The following is a 24,282-nucleotide window of genomic DNA, read 5'->3' on the forward strand; positions in this document are numbered from 1 at the left end:
GAGCAGACAAATGTAACAGCAAATAGAACACAGCTCACATGCTGTTCAATGCTGAAGCACACAAATAGTAAAGGTTTTTAATACAGAGCTATTGAGTTTGGCTTGTCTGACTTTGTTATTGTACAGCAGCCTTTGTGATGTCTGAGCAGACAAGAGCATGACTTGTGCAAGTGTGTACACAACGATCGGTGTGCACAGTCTCACACCAGCATAAACATCAGTGAATTAATGCAGGAATAGTGCACGCTAAGATTTCTTAATAGCAGCTAATTCTCAACACTAGAGGCGTTGATGACTTTACAGTGATTAAGGATACTGTTTTATGTGGCTAATGCTAAATGTACAGTAGGCCAGCAGCATAGTGGGACCTTGGTAGGTGCTTCATTTAAGCATAATTCAATCCATCCATTGATCCATCATCTATACTCTTTGTCCTGTAGAGGGCTGCAGGGGGACTGCTCTATATCTATATCTATATACCCCAGAATAATCTGTTCCTTGTATATATCCCTCACTTTTCTGTTAGTAAAAAGCTGCTCAGTCCTTCCCTCCCTCATTGTATTTCTTACTACTTTACTGTCTCCCTGCCTCCAGTCAATCACCCATTTTTTTCTCTGCAGCTTCTCCCCCTCCTTTCATTCTGCATATCTCACACACTTTCACACACACTTTCAGAAAAATACAGCACACTTGCACTTTCTATAGAGGCCTGCTCTAGTTTCACAGTGAACCAAAGAACCAAAGCCTAGTTCTTATTGCCCATGTTTTTCAATGTAGATTACCACTTTTAGATCGACATGTCTATTTCACTCCTTGTTTCCCTTAACATGGCAGTGAGCCCTTAATGTAATATATAGCTCCTAAATAACAAACAGAGCTACAATAACCACCTCTATACTTAGCACTGGCTTAGGCTCTTTTACCTCAGATTCAAGGTTGAATTATGGATGTTGTCATTTCCTGGTTATGTTCGACCGCATACTGGCACATGGGGCAGGGTAGCCAAAAATAGCACACTAAAATGTTTCAAACAGACAGTGTACAGTTTCCTTACTATTTCATTTTAATGGCCCAGTTCCTCTTATGAGTTATGGGATTTGTAGCCCCCCCACCCCTTTATGCACAGTAGGCAGGTGTAAGATGTACGAGAGTCTGCCGCGACCCCGACCAAAGGAACATTCGTCTCCTTTCCAGTGATACATACATGCTGTAAGGATTAGTTGTGCATGCAGCAGTAGAAACAAGTCCCTCGACGTGACCCTCTCAGGACTTGAGGAGTAACTGGGAAATGTTTACAGTTCATGCTCTGCTCAGGCACAGAAGCACACGCACTTTCATTTCCCAGTGTTAAAAATGTTAGCTTCAGTTAGAGCGACAGGTTAGGTGCATAAAATTGAGGTATGCAGGAGAATTTCCAAACTGAAAAGTTCGGCTGCAGAAATGTGAAAAAAAAAAAACAAAAAACATTATTGATGGACTAAAGGAGGAATAGATTGAGAGAGAAGCAGGTGGTCACATTCAGTAGCAGATATGGACGTGTGGAATGGTGGTGGTTGAGTCAAATGAGATGGAAGGAGACAAACTCTGGATCCTGGCCCTGTACAAGCCAGACAGGGTATGGGCTCTGGGTCCATAAACTGCATTTGAGGGATTCTGTGGAGACCCCACTGTTACCGAGTGGAAGAAAGATGTGGTGACTGAGGAGGGGGGTCCCTTTCTTTCTCTCTTTTTCTTTCCAGCCCGGGAGCTTCGTCGGCTGGAACAATATTGGTCTTGGCAAGGGGCTGCAGCAAGCATTGCTTAACCGTGTCCATTTACGCCTAACATTTGCAAGATATAAATAATCCTTTTCCTGACTGTAGCTCTTGCTGCATTTGGATGCATTTATTGGTTATGAAACAAATGTTTAAAGTGCCATCAGTTGCACCTTTAAGGCAAATAATTAATCATTTGTTCAGCTTTTTTACATCTATAGCTGTTAAGCTGGCATACATGACCCCCCTCCCCACCCAGGTTTGTCCAGTGATGCCTGGCTCTCCTCCAGGTTTCCCATCTGCTCTCTGAACATTTTGAAGGCTCTCTGGGCTTTCTTACAACATGTCCTTTGCTCCGCCTGACATGCAAACCTGTCCACTCGCTGTTTGATTTGGTTTGCAGTCTGCCAAACACGTGGACACACTTATCGCTCACCTTGGTGTCTTTCAGTGTCTCTATCCATAGATTATAATGCTGTCCCTCTTCCTCTTGGTGACTAACAATATCATTTTGAAATTGCGCCTGAGATTGGTCTTAAGTGGCCATGAACCTGGCCCTGTGTTCAATTTATCCATCAGTTTCATTTTTCAACTTAAACGCTTACAGACTGAGAGCAGATTTAGAAACACAAGGCCCGTTTTATTCTCAAAGGTTAGTGACAGATGACCCTTTAGAGACCACCCTTAAAGCTTGAGTTATTATTAAATATTCATTTTGTAAAATATAAAGATAGCCTCCTACTGAAATCCAGCTTTTATTCACTTCCATATCTTGACTTTAGATATTCAGCTCTGCATTTAAAAGTTAAAAGATGAATAACCAAGATTTCATTGAGTGTCCTCTGGAAAATTCCACTGGCCTCACACTTGCTGCTTAAAAGAGAAAGCGATATCGTCCAGTTTGTTCATCAGTGTGCTGGCTGGCTGTGACTGTGACATCAGCTCATAGCTCATAGTTGTTTCCACTGCGGGGTCGTTGGTTTGTCTCCTCCTCCTTTGTAAGGAGATTGCTGAAAGATTTACTAGCAGCTGTCAAGCAACGACCCACTGCTGCGTGGTCTGGACTCTACCAAGGTATAATACCTGCAGAGTATAATCTATAAGACTATAGATATATACAATTTGATGTAAATGCAGTGGGTTGAATATAACTTGGCTGCCTTAAATTGCCAAACTGGATGGTCATTTACACCCTCATGGTGTTGATATCAAACCTTATTCCAGACTAGTCACCATACGATGTGAGCCATTCCTCTGGCAGCAAATTAAAGCCCTCCAGTGTAAAAGGGGCAGCACCTTTTAGACTTTTTAGATTTCAGACATCTTTACCATTCTCACATTGTTTCCTCTTTCCTTACCTTCCACCCGTCCCCCAATTCTCATTCAAAGGAACATGTGAAATAAAATGTCAGATAAAAGAGAACAGACTTGTCTCCGCACTGGGCCTCTCCTGTATAATCAGTCCTGACTGTCGTTTTCGCTTCTACTGTAACCAAACATCTCCCTGTGTAGATGGTGTTATGTATGTTTTGATTTAACCCTGTTTGGCCAAAATGGAAACATGTGATGGAGAGTAAGCATCTATAAGTGTCTCCAAATGTTCCTGGCATTTTTAATCAAACACATACACACAAATCCTACATTTTGGACGGCAGTCTTAATACCACGTCTACACCACAAGCATGGTGGCTGCAGCACGTAGCATCTTGTGTGTTTACTGGGTGCACTGGAAGTGCTTTGTTTACAAAGAGCAGATAGAGAGGAGACTACAGGGACAGCCGCCGGTCAGCAAGTCTGATAAACGCTTTCACATCCTGTATAGATTTAGATCATGAAAAAAATGAACAGTGTGTTCAGTAGGATCGATCTAACAAATAATATATGATGTCTTTTGACTATGTTAATGTAATTTTCTATTTTCTAGATTTTATGCTAAAAACTTTTTTTTTTTCAGCCTGACTGATACATGTCTCACAGTCGGTTCTCTTTTTTACATTTGTTGTTATTTTAAAAAATAACTGTATTAAATTTGAAAGAACTGCTTCACTGTAAAATAGAGCAGCTGCTTTAATGTTTTTGTCTAAAATAAAGAGCAGAGCAGCGTTGCCCTCTGTGACGCTCCACACACGTGCACCACAGGTTGTGTGTCGTTAGATAACAACAGACATAAATGTGTTGCAACTAAAGCAAAACAGTCCATCCATCCATTTTCCTGTTGATGGTCATGGAGAGACTGAAACTAAGCTCAGAACATGCAAACTCCTCACAAGGAGGACACATCTGGTCCGTGTTCAAACCCAGAACCTTCTCACTGTGAGGCAACAGTGCTAACCACTGCACTAGCCAAACAGAAAACAGTTCAGACATCAGTTTAGTCAAACAATTGAACCATTGTCTGAAATTGAATGTGTTTGTTTTCAGTGTAGTAACTTTAAAATATATGTTCAGTCAATAGTTTGACCACAGAGAGACAGTGATATGATCAGCTGTTTGTGTGAAGATTTGAATATGGGCGTGTCTCATTATCACACCCAAGGCAGCTTATATTTCACATAGACATAGTTATGATGTGGACTCTTCTTTTTATGTTATGTCTTTATAAGATGTGACAGTAGAGTTTGGTAGTTTCCTCTTTTTATTCTCATTTTTTCTAACTAACTCTTTTTTTATTCTGCTGAACTCAATTGAAGATACTATTTAATTTCCATCTCCGACTGAGTACAGCTCTACCGATGGCTCAGAAACAAGACAACCATTTACTTCATGATGAACATCAGCTTTGTCACTTTGGGGTTTGAATGATAGTTGCCTCTTTGCTCTCATGTGCCTCCCAAAGTGCCTTTAACTGGATGTTTTGTGTCTGTTTTGGCTTTTTTCTTTCTCTTCTTCTTACCAGAGGACCCTGGCTCTTAGCAGATTAGAAGATGTTCATGTTGCATCTTTCTCTGTTTTTCTCTCTGCTCTCCAGATGTGACCATTTCATTGACACATGAACAGTGACAGGACTGTGTTAGATTTAAACATGTTATCTTCGTGGATGCTTTCTTAACTCTTAATCCCATTCTTTTGTAGATTAGCCTTTATTCTCTCTGCCACGTTGTAGTTATCTGCTTTTGATAAATGTACTTGACGTATTCTCCTATATCCCAGATTCATCTTGGACTCCCATGTGAGAACACACAGTAGTTCTGTAGTAATACACTGACTTACAGTGTACTATTTCTGCTCCCATGCTGACAGCATGAGTGCACTGGCAGATCCTGTCACAGACTTGCAGAATATGGTAGTTATCCTGTTCTGCCTCTGCTGTGGGTCTCTGGCAATGGTTCTGGATGGATCCGGGTTAAAAGGACGGTTTGTTTTCAGGGCTGTTCTAGAGGTCTGGCCAAGGGCTGTTCTCATTGAAGTGGTCTCGGTCAGATTTAATGACAATTACAATGGCCTGTGATAGTTCGGCAGCCTTTTCCATAGAGCTACTTCCAATTCTCAGTATTGTACAGAAAATGTTCCCCATGGTGTTTTTGTTACCACTGTCATTTTCCTGACAAATCATACGGTATCGTCCCTGTGGAGGACCACAGTCCACCATAGCTGGCTCACAGATAAATGCTCTGCATGTCCATTTCTCCTCCTGCTTCTTCTTTCTCTCTCTGACTTTTCCTCTCTCATTTGGTCTAAATTCAGATGTTGAGGTCAAGAGGTAAACTGGTCTCACTAGTCCCCTTGTGCACTACACCATTTAAACTCTAGATTTCACAGTATATTCAGTGCACACGTTATTCTCTAAATATTGAGTTTGAGCCATGTCTGCCAAGCCTAATCAGGGTACGTATGCCAAACACCAGTCCGTTTTTCCACTCCTTTCTGTTGCTTTCAGGTTTGCCCTCACTGTCACCCTGCCTTCTCTGTGAGGTCAACAGTCTCAGCCTCTTCATCCTTCACAGTACCCAAACAACAAGCAGCACTCTAGTGTGTTAGCAGCATTTTTGGACTCCAGCTGTCTAGATTGAGGTTCAGCTGAAATGAGAGAACCTCAAGAGGAGAAAAAAAAATTGTGAGTTATAATAACATCTCTCTGAGAGTACTTGCTGCATGACTTTTTTGCCTGTTGGATGTGGTTGTATGATTTAAAGTTGGCCTGTTCCTAAAAGTTTGAAATCCTAGAACTTACAGATGCTTTTGCAATGCTACTGAGGTTGCATGTGGAAATAAAGGAGGCGGTGGGAGGGGGTAGTTGTTGTCGTTAGTTTTTAGTTTGTTTTCCCTTCATTCCTCTCAGTGATGCAATGTCTGTGAGGTCTGTTGCCAAAAGCACTTCTTGGTGGGGAGCACATTCTTGTGCTCAGATGCTGTTGGATTTTAGAGACAGTAGAGTAGAGACTCAAGTCCAACTTAGGAAAAAGAAACCTGTGCCCCGTTAATCCTTCTTATCAAAACCATTCTTAAAGGCTTTTATTTCTCATGAAAGAATTAAAGGACAGTTCTGACACCATGGGCACTTTTTGTTTGTGCTGATGTTGCACCAGCATCTTTGGTCTTTTGACACAGGGAGAAAGTTCATTCACCTCAACTTCACATTCAACTGTGATATGAATGAATAAGCCCAGTGGCATTTGATGTTGCTATTAAAATCCCCAAAGTCCCACATTGAACATTCAGAGGATGATGGACGGATGATGGAGGGATTAATGGATTGATCAGTGGAGGGATGGATGGATGGATGGATGGATGAATGGATGATGTAGGGATCAATGGGTCGATCAGTGGAGGCATGGATGGAGGGATGGATGGTCATAACAGAGCAGTAGCAGCTGGGTTATCCATCAGCCTTTGATTGCATCCTAGTTATGGTAAAAATGTCAAAATAAAATAAGAGATTATTTCCAAAGTAAGATGAGTTCATAAGACTTCAGGTTTAATATTTGTTGGATGTGCAGCACATTGGCATTAGTCAGTTTTCCCAGTATGCAACCTTTGCTTTAGCAGATTAAAGTGATGCACATCCTAATGGATGTCCAGCCTTTGGATACGAGCCGACCAGGTACTGTACATGCAGTGACTTGAGCCTTTATGAGCTTTAGCAACCAATCATTTGTTTTAAGAGTCAGACGATTCCTTCGAATTTGGTCTGTGTTGTACGTGTGAACATCAGGCTGATGAGATAAACAGGAAGGCGATTTTTTTTTTTTTTTTTTTTTTTTTTGGTCAGTACTTTTAATACTCAGACCCCCCTTTTGGCATGCTGACAGGAATGTCAAGTACTCTGGTAAAGCTAGTACTTTTTTGTATTTTTGTGTGTGCACGTGTTCTTTTCTTTTCTCGTCCTTTCTTTTCTAAATAACACATAAGACATTCCTGAGCCCAGAGAGCTTTGGGATTCAGCAGAGGGGAAAAACAAATAGCACTCCACACAAATGGACCTTTTGCAGCCAAAGATCTAGAGCATTATTCCACCATATAATCCTGTTACAACTGGGTTAGGTGCCACTTTCCAAATGCTTAGTGCACAGACCATGGAAACTACTCCCCAGATAACACAATAATGAGTTTACTACTATGAACTGCTACATGAGCATATTTTAAATCTCACATATTAAAGAATTTAGCTTTTTACTGTGTTTGTGTTGGTTCCTACAGTGTATTGGTGTGCATTAGTTGGCTGAAATACAGCTGAAACCTAGTTTATTTGGAATTCATACTGTATGTGTGCTCATGCTTATACAATCAAATATCCTGAGCCCATATTACTGTAGCATGATCATTTTCACAGATGCTTGTTAGCATTTGTGTTTAGAAGCATTTTGAGGACACACGTCTGTCTGGATATGCCCACTGTCTTATTTTTTTTTTTTTGTATTTGTCGTTTTAGTATCCTCTACTTTCCTCCTCTGCCTTCTCTTGATTGTGTAGTGTGTTTCCCTGTAGTATGCAAACAAAGTAAACTGGTGCCAAACACCAGGTCGTTGTATTCAGTGTTCGGGTGATAATAATTTACCTAACACCTGCCTTGTACATCCCATCCATCTGAGTGAGTGTCATAATGCTCACCTAATCCTCAGACGTCCTACCTGGTTAATCCCCTTAATATCGTCTACTTTATTCTCAAGGATAGTGGGCCCCATCCTGGAGGGCCAGGATGCCACTGCAGCTCCTGTTTGTAGACCAGAGTCCTCACAACATTGGACTCTTATTAAAATATTTGGTGTCATTATAAACCTTTTTTGCTGTATACATATTTTCTCTCTTCCTAAAAGGAAGTTTACTTCGAAGGTAAACAGTAATTTTTCTAGTTCTTCTCTTTGTTGTGATTTCCTGATCGCCTACGCTTGATATCTGGAAGAAATGATGCTTGTATTGTTCTCAGGCTTCTCTTCTTTCAGGCATTCATTGGCCAATGCATAACATGTCTTTTTGAGTCATCTGTTGTTTTTTTTTTTCTATGGACATTTGTCTTGTGCACATTTATCTTTGTGTTTTACAGTCGTAGCTATTTATTTCACAGATGTGAAGTAGAAATTCACTGGATGTTAGTTTGTTTCTGAGTGTATTCACAGTTTGCAGAGGCCTGCAGGCTCTTTCTCTATGCACATGCTGAATTTCCTACATGTCTGTAAGATATTATCATACTGGAAAATGGGCTGTAGGGCTGCTGGTGATTTCTAAAGAAGTGTGTGTACTGTGTGTACTGTGTGTACTGTGTGTGTGTGTGTGTGTGTGTGTGTGTGTGTGTGTGTGTGTCTAGTCACAGCTTGTGTGTTCAATATGTTCAAATACACAGTGTTAAATACCAATTTTTGTCCTTCTGTTGTGATAAAATGACATATATGTGTGTCTGTGTGTGCACCATTATGTGATTCCAGTGTGAGACCTTTAACTTGATATCCTTTGAAAATTAAAACAAACATGCCTCAGCAATATCTAAAATAGAAATTTTAATTAATTTCAAATCAAGTACTCACAACTTTGTCAGTCCTGATATCTACACCTGGGGGCAGCACGGTGTCTAGTGGTTAGAGGTTCCTGGTCTGAAACCCATCAGGGGCCTGTCTGTGTGGAGTCTGCATGTTCTCCCTGTGCTTGTGTGGGTTTTCTCCAGGTACTCTGGTTTCCTCCCACAGTCCAAAAACATGTATGTCAGGTTGATTGGTGACTCTAAATTGCCCATAGGAGTGAGTGTGAGTGTGTGAGGTTGTTGGTCTCTATGTGGCCCTGTGATGGACTGGGGACCTGTCCAGGGTGGACCCCTGCCTTTCACCCAAAGAGAGCTGGGATAGGCTCCAGCAGATCCCTGGGACCCTGGTCAGGACTAAGTGGGTATGGATGGATGAATGGATACCTACACCTTAGTAAATCAAGACAGTTCTTGCCTTCATTAACATCTTTTTATCAGTGTAAAATCCCTAAAAACATTTCACCAGGGGAACATGTGACTGAAGTCTTTCATTCTGTTACTTAACGTATGTTTAATGTAACACAGTACTTTCTTTAACCTCCAACAAAGACAGCAGTCACGAAGCTGAGGTATTCGTCACCGAGTCATGTGGAGGTGTTTGCCAAGTCGAGTCAGGTGCTTTGGTATTGGTGTGTAAACAAATGTATTTATCTCCTTTCTTTCATTCTGAACCTGCAGCCGGGTTTAGGAGAAGCTTCCGTCTCAGCAGGAGGGACAAGAAGACCAACAAGTCCATGTACGAGTGTAAGAAGAGTGAAATATACGACATGGCCGATGTACCCACGTATGAGGAGGTCGCCCCATACTGCAGGCGGAGTGGCGCTAAACACAGGCTGGTGGTCCTAGTAGGTGAGTAGAGAGCAGGACTCCCACTCTTTTTGAGTTTAGCAGGGAAATCTGACACTGTAGAGACCATGCCCAGAACAATCACTCAAAGTCGTGCAGCTCCAAAGGATCCAGATGGCCTGACCCTGCCCTCCTATGACCCACCAGCCTAGAAATGTGCTTCCCAGAGCTCACTTGCTGTCACTGTGGGGCCCCTTAATTTAGACTTTTAGCACTCTGCAGGACCGACAGAACAGACCTCAAATTAATCAGCCACACTTCTTTCTTTCGTTTGCGGCACCTCACTCACGATTTTCTTTCGGTATTTTGAGCTGATGGAAATGTTAACACTTGCTTACTGTTACAAATCCCTCCAAAGAGCCCCATATTGTGCCAAGATCTTGATATGAATTTAGCAGTTTTTCATTCTGTGTTTGTGGTTGGAAGCATTGCCAGTGAATGGTGGAACAATATTCTAAGCCAGGTGCACAATAAAGACGTAAATCTTTCTCAGGACCAACTGTACCATCAGTGAGTTCTAGGTTTTTCCACATTTTCCATTTTGGACTTGTTACTCATAACAAAAAAAAAAAAAAAAAAATGACAAGAATGTCCCAGACACAGAAGGAGCAAAACATACTCTGAATTTTCGGTGTGATTCCTTCCAACCTATTTCCATTCATCAACAGATGAAGGACTGAGAAGTCAGAAAATCTGTTCCAAGCTGTGTCTTCTTATTTTAGGACATTCCAACACCCATTTCTGAACTTAAACTAAGTATGAACACTACTGGCAGCCCGTTACTTCTCATGCATGCTGTTTACAGAGTGGTGCTTCTAGCCTGATTACCAAGGCCTTGGTTCACTTGAATAAGCCACACTGAGCATGGACTTCATCAGGCCTGTTGATAATTAGCAATGTTCTTGCCAGTGTGTCACCCAGAGGAGGCTGAATCTCTCCCACCTGTCATGCTAATGTAAATATTTTCAATTAGCTTTCATAATTTGGAGGGCAACCTATGGATAATTTCACATGCAACAGACTGGAGGGCCAAGGAAAGATCTGCTTTATGTTTTCTGCCTCCATGTCTCGTTCTTCTCTCCAGAGCCTCCTGATTTTTCTTGTTAGAAACCTTTTCTTTCCACCGCTTCCCTCTCAACTCTTGCTTTCTTCTGTTCCTTTAGACTCCAAGATTTCAATCCTCATTGTAAACCTCAGAAAATCACTTTCCACAATGACAACTATTTCTGTCTGTTTCAGTTACTGTGTCTCCCTGAACTGGTTGAAAACTCTGTCCTCAGTTAACTTTATTATATTTTTCTGTTACAACGTGTTGAGTTTAAACCTAAGGACATATGAAGCATGCAGAGGACAGAGGTAAAGACACAGAGTTGTTTAAACATAAACCTGTTTGCATACATGTTTTCTCATTGAACAGAGCTGCTGGCCTTTCCATATAGTTTGGAAGTAATCAATGTACTAGTCCACCGCAGAAGTCTGCATTATTATAGGACCTACAGCCAGAACAGAACCCCCCATGTCTGATTTAGCCTCGGCCCTGCACTTTCTCCTGTTTCTGCACACTGTGCCCCCCCCCCCCATGATATCTTTTCATATCATCTCCCTCTCCTCAGTCCTCCTACAGATGTTTCTTTTTTTAATGTGGTCATACAGGACTAATGAGTGACTCCCTGCAAACCTGTTGCACTTAAGGAGAGTCTGAGATATGTTTCAAAGACAAGTCGAGATGCTTATCTGTGTTTTTATACATTTTAAATCAGATAGTCAATAAAAACATACTGTTATACACTGCAGACATAGTTTGACTGAACCACTAATAGCTTTTGAAAAAAATCTGATTATTCAACCTGATAAGATGGTGTATTGCTTTCCATGTAACTTGACACACTGAACCTACAGTATGACTGTAATGAATTCAGAGTTTTAGTTATGGGTTTAGCCCCAACACATTTCAAACACACTAATGTCCAGGTGAATGTGTGGTATCCAGATCCATCCAATTGAAAGTCTACATAAGGACTTCCTCTGTTTAAACTGGATCAACAGTGAATTGTAAATGATCTGTGGTTACCACATTGCAACGCCGTCATCCTTTAAGTGTGGTCGCAGCAAAGCCAACAGTCTGTAGTATTGCCTGCCCTGAATGTGAGGCTGGGTCAGAGCTCCAGGGCTCTGAGCTGGGCCTCAGCCTTCCTGCACAGGCTGCACGCGACGCGCTCCACACTTGGCCTGGAAATGATTAAACTTGTGATATTATAGACAGCTTCTCTAATGAGTGTAGTAATGAAGCCCGACACTTTAAGTAGCACAACAATCTGCAAGGTCAGAAGAGCTGGGAGAGGGCCAGCAAGAGAGAGACAGATGGAGGGAGGAAGAAACACATAAACACAATGTAAATACTGCAGCTCAGCCCAGAAAATATTGGAGAGTGATTCTTTGTTACTGTGGTGCTCAGATTTATATTTCGCTGTAAAATGCAGGTCAGATGGTGGAACAGGACAACAGAGCACTGCGTCCGCTTGTAAAAGACGTTATTGTGGGCCTGATGTACAGCTGGAAAAAGCTTTAATTACTGTCTGAGGTACAGTACTGTGTTGAAGGCCTGCTGCCGTGCATCATGGGTAACAGAAATTGCAAACAAGAGAGTGATGTACAATGTGGAAATTGTCTTATGAGTATTAATACCGTTCATCCATCCACCCAACAAATTCAAGAAGAGCTCGTTTACCTCAGTATTTATTAGACTGTGGATCACCCCAGTCCTTTGTGCTTCACACCAGATAAAACATAGAAAACAGAAATGGCTCGAGAGAAAACAGGACTTGTCATTTTAAGTATGTTTTTCTCCCTCTCCCCACCCCTGCCTTTCCACCTAGTCCACATTACTGTCCATTTGTTTTAGAGGGGCGACCTGTTAAACACATTTGCCTGCAGAAATGAATTTCCAAAGGCGTTTGATGTGACTGTAGTGGCTCTCCAGAACATCAGGCATGCAAAGAATGTTGAGCCCAGATCAAGCGCTGCCTCTAGCTGTCGACAAGCTGCAGAGCTATGGTAAAACACTGAAACACCAGGCCATGCACTTGTAACTTCAAAACCGACTTTTTGTCCAGTTCACTGAGGACAACGGTGGCAGTCGGTTCAAATTAGGATGATGTAAGTCCCTGTTAACAAGCAGTAAAACACTGGAGGACGGCTTTCAGAGAACAGAAAATTAGACCGATGGAAAACAGTAAAAGAAGAGATTCAGCAGCTTCCACCAAACCCAAAACCAGCGTCAAGAACTTTCTTAGTTAAAATATTTTTATTTTGTTTTGAGTCACTGTGACTGAAATGAAAAGTTTAAGATCAAACTTTACTGATTCCAGCAAAACAGAAACAGGCAAGAGGCAATAAACAGATAACTTGAATGAAATAAATGAAAATAAAATAAGTGAAATAGAGATGAAAGAAAACATAAATGTACACAGTGCATGACAATAATGTAGTAGGTCGAAGGAACCTGTGCAGATCACTCTATTGGCCTGCATCAAGTAGGGAAGACAATTAAAATGGAATTGGATTAAAAGCTCTTCAGTGCGTTGTTAAAACCTGGAGGTGACTTGGAAAAGAATCGTGAATGACCGTGATTGGAGTTTACTGAGCTCAACTGTAGAAATTACAGCTAAGTTTATAAGTGAAAGTAAGGGGGCAGAAGAAATCGGGCAGAGTCCAGACCTTCACCCTAATCAGCTCATGTTGATGTTCTGATGGTCTTTTATAAAGACGTTTGACTCATCGATGCAAAGTTTCAGCCGAGTATTAATGCAGCTTTGTGCATTGCACAGGTATTACTGTTACGTTAAGAGCGGCTGTCTTCACTAAGGGAAGGGAGAAGACCTTGAGCATCACAGCATGTCCCTCCTACCTCAGTGGGGACAGGTGGTGATAGAAAGTGTGACTTTTGTGACTCACACGATGTGTTTCTGTTTGTGTAGGACCTACAGGCGTCGGCTTGAATGAGCTTAAGAAGAAACTGCTGATCTCTGACCCTCAGCACTTCAGTGTGACCATCCCACGTGAGTTTTTACACTTCGGTCAGACCCTCTGGAGAGACAAGACTGGGGGACAATTAGGACTCTGCTCAGACATTAAGCGACTAACTAAGGAGCAGCTCTACAGCTCTAAGGCAGTGTGCATGTTCCTGTCAAGGTCTGCAGTTGGTTCTACTTTGTCACTATCAACATTTCACAGTCTGCCTGACAAGCTCCAAGTGATGGAAGAAACATTTTTCTTCCTCTGAAGATCATTTCTCACATTCTTCCTGTCCTTTTCTGTTTTCACACCAACGCCTTCTTCCCTTTTCTCAGTTTGACGACCCATCAACAGCCTGTTGTAGTTTTGAACACCATCCATCCCTGCAGTAAACAATCAGCCCTCTGTGCTTTTCCAGCATTTTTGGGGTTTTTCAAGTTCTGACATTTCACAATATCATTAAATTGAGACAGATCTTTTTTTTTGGACTGAAACCCCACATGAGTCTAAGAGTAAATGAAGACGACTGATATCAGTCTCCATGTTTCTTACATGCTTAATGGCGTAAAATGGCAAACTGCAGGCATAATGGATGTTGCTCAGTTAAAGACTGACAATTGAAATGCCTCATGACTCAGACAGTCTCTCATCTCTTTGTGTTTGATTGCTGCCCATGGACACATGGATGTGTTTAGGCCGACAGTTTGAGGCATAAGATTTGGGTGTCTCAGTCTTTGCGCACACACACATTGACATAATAGTGTGTGTGTGTGTGTGTGTGTGTGTGTGTGTGTGTGTGTGTGTGTGTGTGTGTGTGTGTGTGTGTGTGTGTGTGTGTGTGTGTGTGTGTGTGAGTGACGGAGTCATCTAAGAAACACAAGGAGCATTGCAAAAGTCATTAGTGTGGGGGTTAAACATTGAGAGTCCAGTCCAAGCTTACAGATATTTTCCATGATTTGGGAATGAATGCACATTCTGTTGTTGCACTGTAATTATTTTCTGTGCCACGAAACAGATGACAAAATAATGCATGGGGAATGGTGTTGGTCTAACTGCAGATAGGCTGTGTAACCCTGCTTTATACATTTCTGAGTGAGGACCTACAGTATAAGTACATGTTATCTTAGGAAAACACCTCCTCCATGTGTGTTTTTTTTTTAATAAGCATCTCGGGCTGACGACAGGAAGCTGCTGATCTTGGTCAGTGTCTTCTCCACTGCAGCTACGTTTTCTTCTTAAGCAAGTGACACGCTGTGTACATCGCATTGGACCATGTAATGTAAAGCGTTAGTCAATTAAAAGCCAGAACTTTGAGCTGTATGTGCTAAAGGTTTAATAGTTTATTTTGGATCTCTCTAATGAGCGCACACCTCTCCCATCTGATCCCTGAGGTGTTCTTGAAACAAGTCGACCGCCTGACCTCTGCAGCTCTGCCAGCACTGCCCTTTTTAGAGAAAGGCGTTATGGCCTATGAAGTAAATGTAGAGACTTTCTGTTAATGGGGGCTCTCAAACAGAATTACCATAAAACAGCTCACAGTAGTGACTAACGCAGCAGCTTCTGTTCTTATAGCCGCTGCAGCCAAATTACAAGAGAGAAATTTAATTAGACACAATAAACTACTGCTGGATGTCGGTTAAGAGTCTGAGTTTAGTGCTGCAGGTTGTGTGTTTTATAGTGCTATTACACAATAATAAATACAAGGGCTGGCAGCGTGTTCAGATTTCTAGCCATGTTAATAAGGGGTTCAGTTCAGATGGTTTCTGCCCCAACAGTGAGTCAGACAGTCTGAGTCTGAGGTAATCGCTCCTATTCTTTTCCTCCCTCTCAGACACCACTCGAGCCAAGAGGAACCAGGAGACCGATGGTGTGGAGTACCACTTTATCTCCAAGCATCTTTTTGAGACAGACATCCACAACAACAAGTAGGCACAGCGTTGACTGGTACAAGTACAGAAAGAAACGATGCAACGACCCAACACTTTAGAGTCTAAACCAAAAGTACTGACGACGTTAGAAACCTAAAATTTGTGCACAATAAATCTCCTCGGCCCTAATTCCCTTACACTGCAGATTGATTATATGTTTTATTGAGCCCTATTTACTTAGTGTCTTTACTTAAAAAAGCCAAAAATGTTTAAGAAAAACCTGTTAAAAAACTTTAGTCTGTTTTTTTTAATATATATATATATTTCTCAAGCTGTCCTAAAATCTGGGCTAATCTGCAGGTCACCTACACTAATGGATAAACAGCCTATAGTCTTATGACTTTTTGTTCCCACATTACGTCTTCTTCTCAAATTGTGTTGAAGTTTGCTCTTGCAGTAGCACTAAAGCCAGTTAAATATATATATTTTTATGAATGTAGTTGTAAAATGTCAGAGAAAATCCACAATGGGCCTCAAGGGCCATGTCTTCAAATTGCTGGTTTTCTTTGTCTTTATCCCAGTACAACAAAACCCAGTGATATTCACATGACAGTGATTTAAAACAGAGAAAAAACAGCAAATCATCAGTTTGAGCAGCTGGAACTACTGTTCATTCTCTAATTCCAGCATTTTTTTGCATTTTTGCTTGATAAATTACCTAAATTACCTACATTTATCAAGCAAAAATGCTTTTTGCATTTTTGCTTGATAAATTACCTAAATTATTTACACTGGTCTGCAAATTTAGGGAAATTATTGACCTCAGAAATAAAATGTGCCACTTCTTACATGTTGTGATTAGATGAATGAGATTTATAATTATCTATACACAGGTCAGTATATTTGCCTACAAGGGAGGGGGGGGTGTGATGATCATGATGCCTCGTCACAGCAATGGGACCAACCCACTGGGTCAGGTTTTCATCAAAAAAAGCATAAAACTGTCACATGAAAAAACAATCCTTTATTTTGATGCAATTTTGACCTGAACCTCTTGGAAACTGAAGCCAGTTAACACTCAGGATTTCATTTTTCCTTTGTTGGTGCTAAAATTGACCTATTTTCATTTCTGAGGCTTTCTCCTTGTAGACCAGTGGTATCGATTATCAAGATTACTTTCACGTTGTTATTTTAACCTATGGATTAGTGAGCTTATCTCATGTTAATTACACTAGAGTTAAATGTAATCCATGCGTATTTTTTAGGTTTGATAAGAAACCTATGTTTAGAGTATGTGAGATTTGATGCGACCCCGTTGGAGACAGCAGAATCGCTCTATTTCTGCAGCTAAAAGCAGAGCTCTGACCCATCCAGCACCAAAACAGCCTTTGTTCTGTTGTCTGGTGTCTCGGTGACCAAGTGTGAGCTGGTGTTGACAGGGCAGGGCCCTGGGTTTGTAACAGACCTCCAGACACTGGTCCCAAGGTCTCCTGTCGCTCCGGTCTGCCTTGACATTTGTGGCCAACTAATTGAAATGCAACTTGTAATAGTCATAAGAATGATTGATGCTTTTCTTCTGGTCTCACACGAGCTGGAGGGGGAAAAAGATAAACTGGGTTCCCATATGACGGAGGAAAGCCTGTGGCGGTGAGTGCATATAGGGTGTCAGAGCATGGAGAGAGAAGAGGGGAAAGGAGGGACTGTATATTTAGGCCATGTTGTGGTGTAGGTTGAGGCATGCGATGTTTTTCAGGGAGTCGGAGGGGTGAATGACAGACCTGTGATGTGGGGTGGATGCGTGGGACTCTCCACACTGAAATTACAAGGCAGCGCAGTAGATGAGGAGTGAGATGAACTTGTTTGCGTTATGCCTCATTGCATGCAAAAGAAACAATGCAATCTGTGCAGAAATAAAAGGCTAAATATGTGTTTATCTCAAACAACTTTCCCAAGGGAAGCCCTGTTTTCTGTCAGAATACGACTAACAGTATAGAATGTGTGAACACGGACTACTCTAAGCTCCTAAATCAGTTTCCTCTAACTCAATATGAAGGTTGTTGAGGTTGAAGCTTCTCTTTAAAAGTAACAGAGTAAAAACTATAGCACGAGTCACACCGAGGCATCATTCAGCCCAACGCTCATCCTGCTGAAATTCTTTCCACGTTGTTACTCTGCTCGCTGCCTTTTTCCCTCCTTGTTGTGAGTTAAAAATACTCTGGTTGCTTTTTTTCTTTTTTTCTTTTATAGCATCTGATTGGTGTGGAAATGGGCAAATTATCTGGTGGAAAAGAGTTTTTCTTGATTGTACCCATGCAGTTGCTTGCAGGGCTAAAATCCTAGAGGATTAAAGCAGGATCAGGTTTTGGCATGAGGAGCTTTGGTCTTTCTGGAATAAACAGGTGTTACTGATTGAAAGGTTAGAGTAGGAGTTCATATAAAAAAACACACTTCACCAAAGTGTCTGCTTTTTAAATTCAAGTAAAAATACTATACCTTCATACTGGGGACCATGATAAGACAGGACGCCGTTATTCCTTAGAGATATTAATGTTCATACACTTATCCCTGAACAAAATCATTTTTTTAAACCCTCTTTCCATTGCACCGCTCAGGTTCATTGAATATGGCGAATACAAAGGGAATTTCTATGGCACGAGTCTAGACTCCATTCGCTCGGTCCTGTCCAAGAACAAAGTGTGCCTACTGGATGTCCAGCCTCATGTAAGTGACATAAACCTTCCTCTGCATCTCGTCATCCCACCAGCCATTGTTTCTGTGTGTTTTTAGCCCTCTTGAGACTCTACCCCTACCTATCTTTAAAGCAGATCTTTCTTCTCTGGCTTTTTAAAGCAGGTATTTAAAGCAGGTATTTTGAGTGAGTAATTCCAGTTCATTTCCTCTATTTGAGGACCAGGTTGTTGCTGAGCCCTGAGCATGATTCCCATTATTCTAGAGCCAGACCTGTATCATCCAGTCCCTGCCCCACCAGTTCCTCTGTGTTTGTTTTTGAATAATAACACACAGGCACAAACAAAACAAAACAGATGATGTGCATTCATGTATGTGCTTTTTTGGTTTTGGCTCTGACTCCACTACCTCGCCTCTTTGCCTGTTTTTATTCACCAACCTGTAATAGTTCTCAGAGAGCCTGATTCTTAGTTTAATGCATTTTTCCTCCAACCTCAAGGTTACTGTTGTTTTTTTGTTTTTTTGAACCTGGTTCTTACTTGTGTCTGGCCTTGATGTTGGTCTGGAGCAAATAATAATCAATCCTGCTGTGACACTGTGTCACTGAAAACAGATATCAGTCATCTCTAAACCTGGACTTGTGAACCCTGGTGCTGTCCACTTCTCCACCACCAACAGAAGGATTTACTGGAGACTGAGAGGACTCCCCTCCGTCCCTCTTCACCTGAGATCACTAAGCTGGAAAATATTGACATCTCCCCCGCTTGTGTTGAAATATTAAGCAATCATCCACACACTGGCTGACGGATGCTGGACAGATGGTCACCCACAGGTTTCTTAGCCCAACAAATCCCAAACTCTACCTGGTTGTTGATATAAGGCCTCCATTCTCATTTTAGGATCTCACGTAACTTTGCCAAACTCCCTGAGTATCTGCAATCCTGTGGTTTGTGGATTGGACACAAACTCCAGCCTCCCAGCTCTTTCCCTACTGTGATTTTACATGGACTCTGGGTTCTGGCAGGCACCGCATCAGTTTTGGTCCAGTGCCTGCCCCCAGTATGATGACATGAAATTTACTAGGATCAGAAACACACCTGGCTAAAAGGATACTGCTGCGTCCCTGCATTTCTCAGATGCCACGGTCTACTTGGCAGGGCTGGACCATCTTAGAAGGTTAGGATCCCAGTGTTTTTTTCCATGTGTCTACAGTTCGATAGACATAATGGAATATAGTAATAAAGCAAACAGTCACAGTTCAAAAATAAAAGGTGATCATTTATCCACCATTGGCTAAGGTGTAGTAGAGCCTGATGGCAGTGGGGATGAAGGATCTCCTGTATGGTTCAGTCCTGCAGCTGCTTCTCTGCTCCATCAGGATGTTGTGAAGGGGATGGTCAGTGATGGTCTCTACCTTTGTCTGTGAGCGTCTCTCCACCACAGCCTCCAGTGAGTCCAGCCTCATTCCAGTCACTGAACCAGCTTCTTGCACCAGTTTTTCCAGCTGCCTTGCATCCGTCTGCTTTATGCTGCCTCCCCAGCAGACTGCAGCATCAAACAGCACACTGGCTGCCATAGTTTGGTAAAACATGTGCAGCATCTTCCTGCAGACGTCTGAGGACCTAAGTCGTCTCTGTCCTTTTTTATATAGAACATCTATCCAACTTATTGTCCAGGTGTTCACCCAGATATTTGTAGACTGGGACCATCTTTCTGGTTGTTCTTTTTTGTAGCCAGTGAAGTTAATTCCCCTCCACAGCTCTCTGATGTTGTTGTGCTGTAGATTTCTCTCTGTTTTGTGTTTGTTGTCCTCCTTAACCTGCTTTAATCTCAGGTGTCTGCACATGTTTGATCAGTGTCCAGTGCTGTTCCAGTCTGTGCATTTAAACAACAATGACTAATGTTTTTATCTCTTTATTTCACTCCTTACTGTTTTTATTGGCCACTCTTTTTTGATATCTGTTTGCCTTTCTCTGTTTAGACGTTAAAACACCTGCGGACATCAGAGTTTAAACCCTACGTAGTGTTTGTGAAACCTCCCTCTGTGGAGCGATTGCGAGAGACCCGAAAGAGCGGCAAAATGATATCAGCCAAGGATGACAAGGGATCTTCCAAACCATTCACGGTAAGATCAGGTCTAGAGGGAGGAGAGTTCCTCTCGCACAGAACCACCGTCGGACTTTGATCAACATATAATAAGCTGTTTGAATTCATTTGATCTGCTTCAAGTGTGAGATCAGTCGGACATCGGCTTAATTAGCAGTTTGTAGGTAGGGCTCATCTAATTTTGGAACATTTGCAATGTTTTTCAGATTATTCTAATTATGTCTGAAGAAACTAACTGAATAGTGAGTGTAGTCGCTGACAGCCTGTAACATGACTGATTAGGGCATCACAAGAGTTTTTAATCTGTCAGGAGCAAACACAAACCTACAGACAGATGCACGTCCATGCACATCTGTCTGTATTTCTGATTGTGTGTTTGGCAAAGGGGTTCATTGTAAAACCACGTCTGTTCAAAGATCTAAGATTGTTTCACTAAGCTAGTTTCATTTCACACTGGTCATCTGATTTGCATAATGACCTGGAAATCTTGCCATCCCTTGTTTAAGCCTCAACATGCAAAGATTAGATGCAGCTCCCACAGTTTGTCCAAATACAGTGGACAGTTTATCCTTCGTTCAGCTTTGGGGCATTGAGACATAGTCTGCACTTATTGCCCCGAACTGTAGCGTGACTATACATTTTGCCTCTAGTCTGTAAGGTTCTGAGCCAAGTCCCTAATCAAGCTCAAATCCAGACCTTTGAGTCTCGAGTCCCAATGTGTGCTGAGGTTTGCGTGATCCGACTCATGACTCGAGTGTTTCTCAAGCCCAAATCAAGTGACTTGAATCCAGTAAAACACCTAAACTCAGTGTCAGCCATGTGACTTTCTGCCTCTTCAGTGTTATCTCAGTTCTCTCAGCGGATCAGCACTGTCCCAAAGCTGTCATTGCCCCTTACACATATGAAATCCAGACGGACAGTAATGTATGTTTTACATATCTGTATGTTTTGTCCTCAGCTTATTTTGAGGCTATTTTATTTTCTTTGTGGATTGGATGTGTGTTATGTGTGTACATGTGTACTCTGTGAAGGAAATCATGAAAATTCTTTGAGGTTAGGTTGTTGAATGGGGAGGTTTTAGTGTGTGGTCAATGCCAGGGTTCATGTGTATGTCTGTGAGTTTATAACAGGCTCTGTACAGGCCACTTTCTGTTTATTTGTGTGTCCAAGGCCATGTAATTTGTGTGTACAGTATGTGAATTTATCTCTGGTCCTGTTTACTGTGGCCTGTGTTTTCTGTTTGCAGCCGATGGCCAGCCTGAAATTAACTCGTTTCATGGTTTGTGCATATTGTATTCCTCTGCTTATTTTCTTCATCACTTCAGTCTTCTTCTGTCCCGTCTGTTGTCATCTCCGCTGCAGGAAGACGATTTTCAGGTGATGGTGAGTACCGCAGAGACGATGGAGACTCAGTATGGTCATCTGTTTGAGAAGATCCTAGTGAATGACGACCTCTCGGAGGCCTTCGCCGAGCTGCGGTTGGCACTAAAGAAAGTGGAGACCGAGACTCAGTGGGTTCCGGTCAGCTGGACTCAATCCTGAGATCCACACAGACTGCAAAAGCAGAAAAGTTAAGGGCTTTGACAAAAATATGCAAGTTTCTATGTTTTTTATATCAGCTGTGGGAAGTGTTGAGGGGCATTAAGGGAATAAAACAAGGCAGGGTCAGACTGCTGTGTTGCCACATCTAAGGTGCACAGAGCTAAATATCACCTGGCCTCAGGTCAGACTCTGCAATCTAGACGTGAATCTCTTAACAGGATTAAGGTCGGGGGCGTCTGTTCAGAATACGGGCCTTGAACACTGATCTGGGTCACGCAACCATGGCCATGAACTGGATGTCCAGACCAGAATGTGGAATGAGCCTGGACCATCACAGCACCAGCAGTCCTGCCACAACACCCAGCCAAGGTTCTTTCTTAGTGTGTTTAGAACATTTGGACCATCAGAAACCAAAGAGATTAACACATTTCTTCTTTTGGTGGACAACTTTCATACATATGTGTAAAAGAACAGTGGGAAAAGGGGAAAACAGGAGAACAGAATCACACTTGCCTTCAATCTTACTACGTTTCTGTTTCTAAAATGCTTCCATGACTCCAAACAAAGACTTTTTGAGGTACATTCTCACTAAAGTGTACTTTTATTTAAGGGAAATGAAAATATATTTTGTAATATCTTGCTGATGTGTTTAGCATACCATATAAGGAAGCTGTGAGAGAGGAGACAACAGTTGAGATCAGGTTTCTTTAAAAGCCTTTTGCTTTTTGCACTGGATTCATCTTTTTCAGTCCTCACCACTTTGTCCACTTTGTCCTCAGCATAGCACACAGAGAGCTGTGTGATTTAAGCATTGCATGTTGCTATTTTGAAAAGAACAGGACACTACTGGCTGAAAATGTTCATAATTCTGTTTTATCAAAAGGGAGGCTTTATTTTTATTCACAGAAAAATGGACTAGTTTTGTAGGATTTTAATTGAAACAAACATAAGTAGCTCCTGACTTTATTGGAATTAGAAGTGTACTTCTTTTAGCATTTTCTTTTTTTAAGTCATCGTGACTCTTTGTGCTGCTTCATTCAGGTAATAAGATGGGTAATATACTGTAACTTCTTGGGGACTTGGTTAAAAATCTTAGTTATTGATCTATCACTTCATCAATAACATCATTACAATCAGTGTAGATCTTTGCCTCTACATATTGAATGTGAAAACTGTTGAACAGTATTGTCTCGATGAGAATATTGGCAGCACAGATGTACCTTCGGTGCCTCCAGACTAATTTAGCCTAATATTGCATTCCAGGAAGTAGACAGCGACAGCTCGCCTGTTAAACTCTACTTTATTTAAGACTGTGTTTCTGTTTGTGAATAATGTAATGAAAAGAGGCATTAATTTGGAAGCTTTAGAGGTGATGGTAGGCATATTGTCTTTATATCAAGGTAAAATCAGTACAACGTCTCCTGACGTCTAAACAATTAATAGTGTACTGCTGATGTTCAAAGTAAATGAGGATATTTCCCATAATGTCTTGCTCCTCCCATAAATATATCATAGTTTTTTTTTCCACTTCAAATCATGACTACTATACAGCAGGAACACAGCTCATTATGCATGTACATATAATTACATATAATTTCATATGTAAAGCTCAGTTTCCATTGGCCAGATGCTCTTTATGTGCATTTATTTTAGTTTTTCCACTAACTGTGATGTTTATAGGTGGGATTTCTGTAAGTTCAATAATAACACACCTTTTAAAGGGGCTCCAACCCCCCCAACCCTTCCCTTTTACTCTGTTTTTTTTTTTTTTATTTAACTTTATCATTTTGCCTATTTAGTAAAGTTTATGTTTTGTGATAATTTACTTATTCAGCTCTTCATATCTCGTCCATAGGCTACGTTTTCTGATCCAAATCAAATTGCACATGTCCAGAAAATATTTTTTAATCTCCTGCTGTACTGTAAATGAAATGCTGTTTATGAGCTAAGATGTATGAAATAATGTTCTTGATAACGGCTCCTTTTTATATTAAAAAAAAAAACACAACTGAACTTGTATTTTAAAGGTGTTAATTTACTTCATGTCTTCAACAGTGACGTTAGAGATGGAATGAAATTATATTCTGGTCTTGGGTGTCATTCATATCTTTTTTTAATTTCAGTTATGAGAAAAATAGTTCCAGAAACGTCTTTCAGGTGCCCCACAGCAAGTGCAGTTTTGTAAACAGAGCTGTCACTTTCCAGCTTGTAAATGACAACCCTAAGCAGTCACTAAATGTCAGTGACTGGCTGTTTTTACATGTGTTTTTCACAGTATCAAAGCACTGTGGCTTAAAATGAATGAATGTCAAGTTGTTCTTTGGCTTTCTACTGGCCCAGTAACCTCAAAAAACTTGTGGTTTCTTGTAATTATATTGAAATGGACACAGTAGTGTGGTGTGTAGCACTGTCACCTCACAGCAACAATGTTCTGTGTTCAGTTCCCATTGTGTGGAGTTTACATGTTCTCCCCTAGTTGCAGACCCACAACCCTGGATCGATGGAACTACGT

The 24,282-nt window shown here is 41.4% G+C and overlaps 1 protein-coding gene across 3 annotated transcripts in view; it reads left to right on the top strand.

Moving 5' to 3' along the window:
- Positions 1-24,082, top strand: part of mpp7a (MAGUK p55 scaffold protein 7a) — an 82,040-nt gene extending 57,958 nt beyond the window's left edge. For 2 of the 3 annotated variants that reach the window (XM_026292257.1, XM_026292258.1), the window contains exons 12-17: positions 9,385-9,555; positions 13,530-13,610; positions 15,398-15,491; positions 18,047-18,155; positions 20,104-20,247; positions 21,591-21,770. In XM_026292257.1, the coding sequence (XP_026148042.1) occupies positions 9,385-9,555; positions 13,530-13,610; positions 15,398-15,491; positions 18,047-18,155; positions 20,104-20,247; positions 21,591-21,770 (779 nt within the window). Of the gene's footprint in view, positions 1-9,384; positions 9,556-13,529; positions 13,611-15,397; positions 15,492-18,046; positions 18,156-20,103; positions 20,248-21,590 lie in introns of all 3 variants that reach the window. The other variant, XM_026292256.1, reaches the window with a different exon arrangement.
- The last annotated feature ends 200 nt before the right edge of the window (positions 24,083-24,282 follow it).

The sequence above is a fragment of the Mastacembelus armatus genome, chromosome 20 (assembly GCF_900324485.2).
Source record: "Mastacembelus armatus chromosome 20, fMasArm1.2, whole genome shotgun sequence".
Taxonomy (NCBI): domain Eukaryota; kingdom Metazoa; phylum Chordata; class Actinopteri; order Synbranchiformes; family Mastacembelidae; genus Mastacembelus; species Mastacembelus armatus.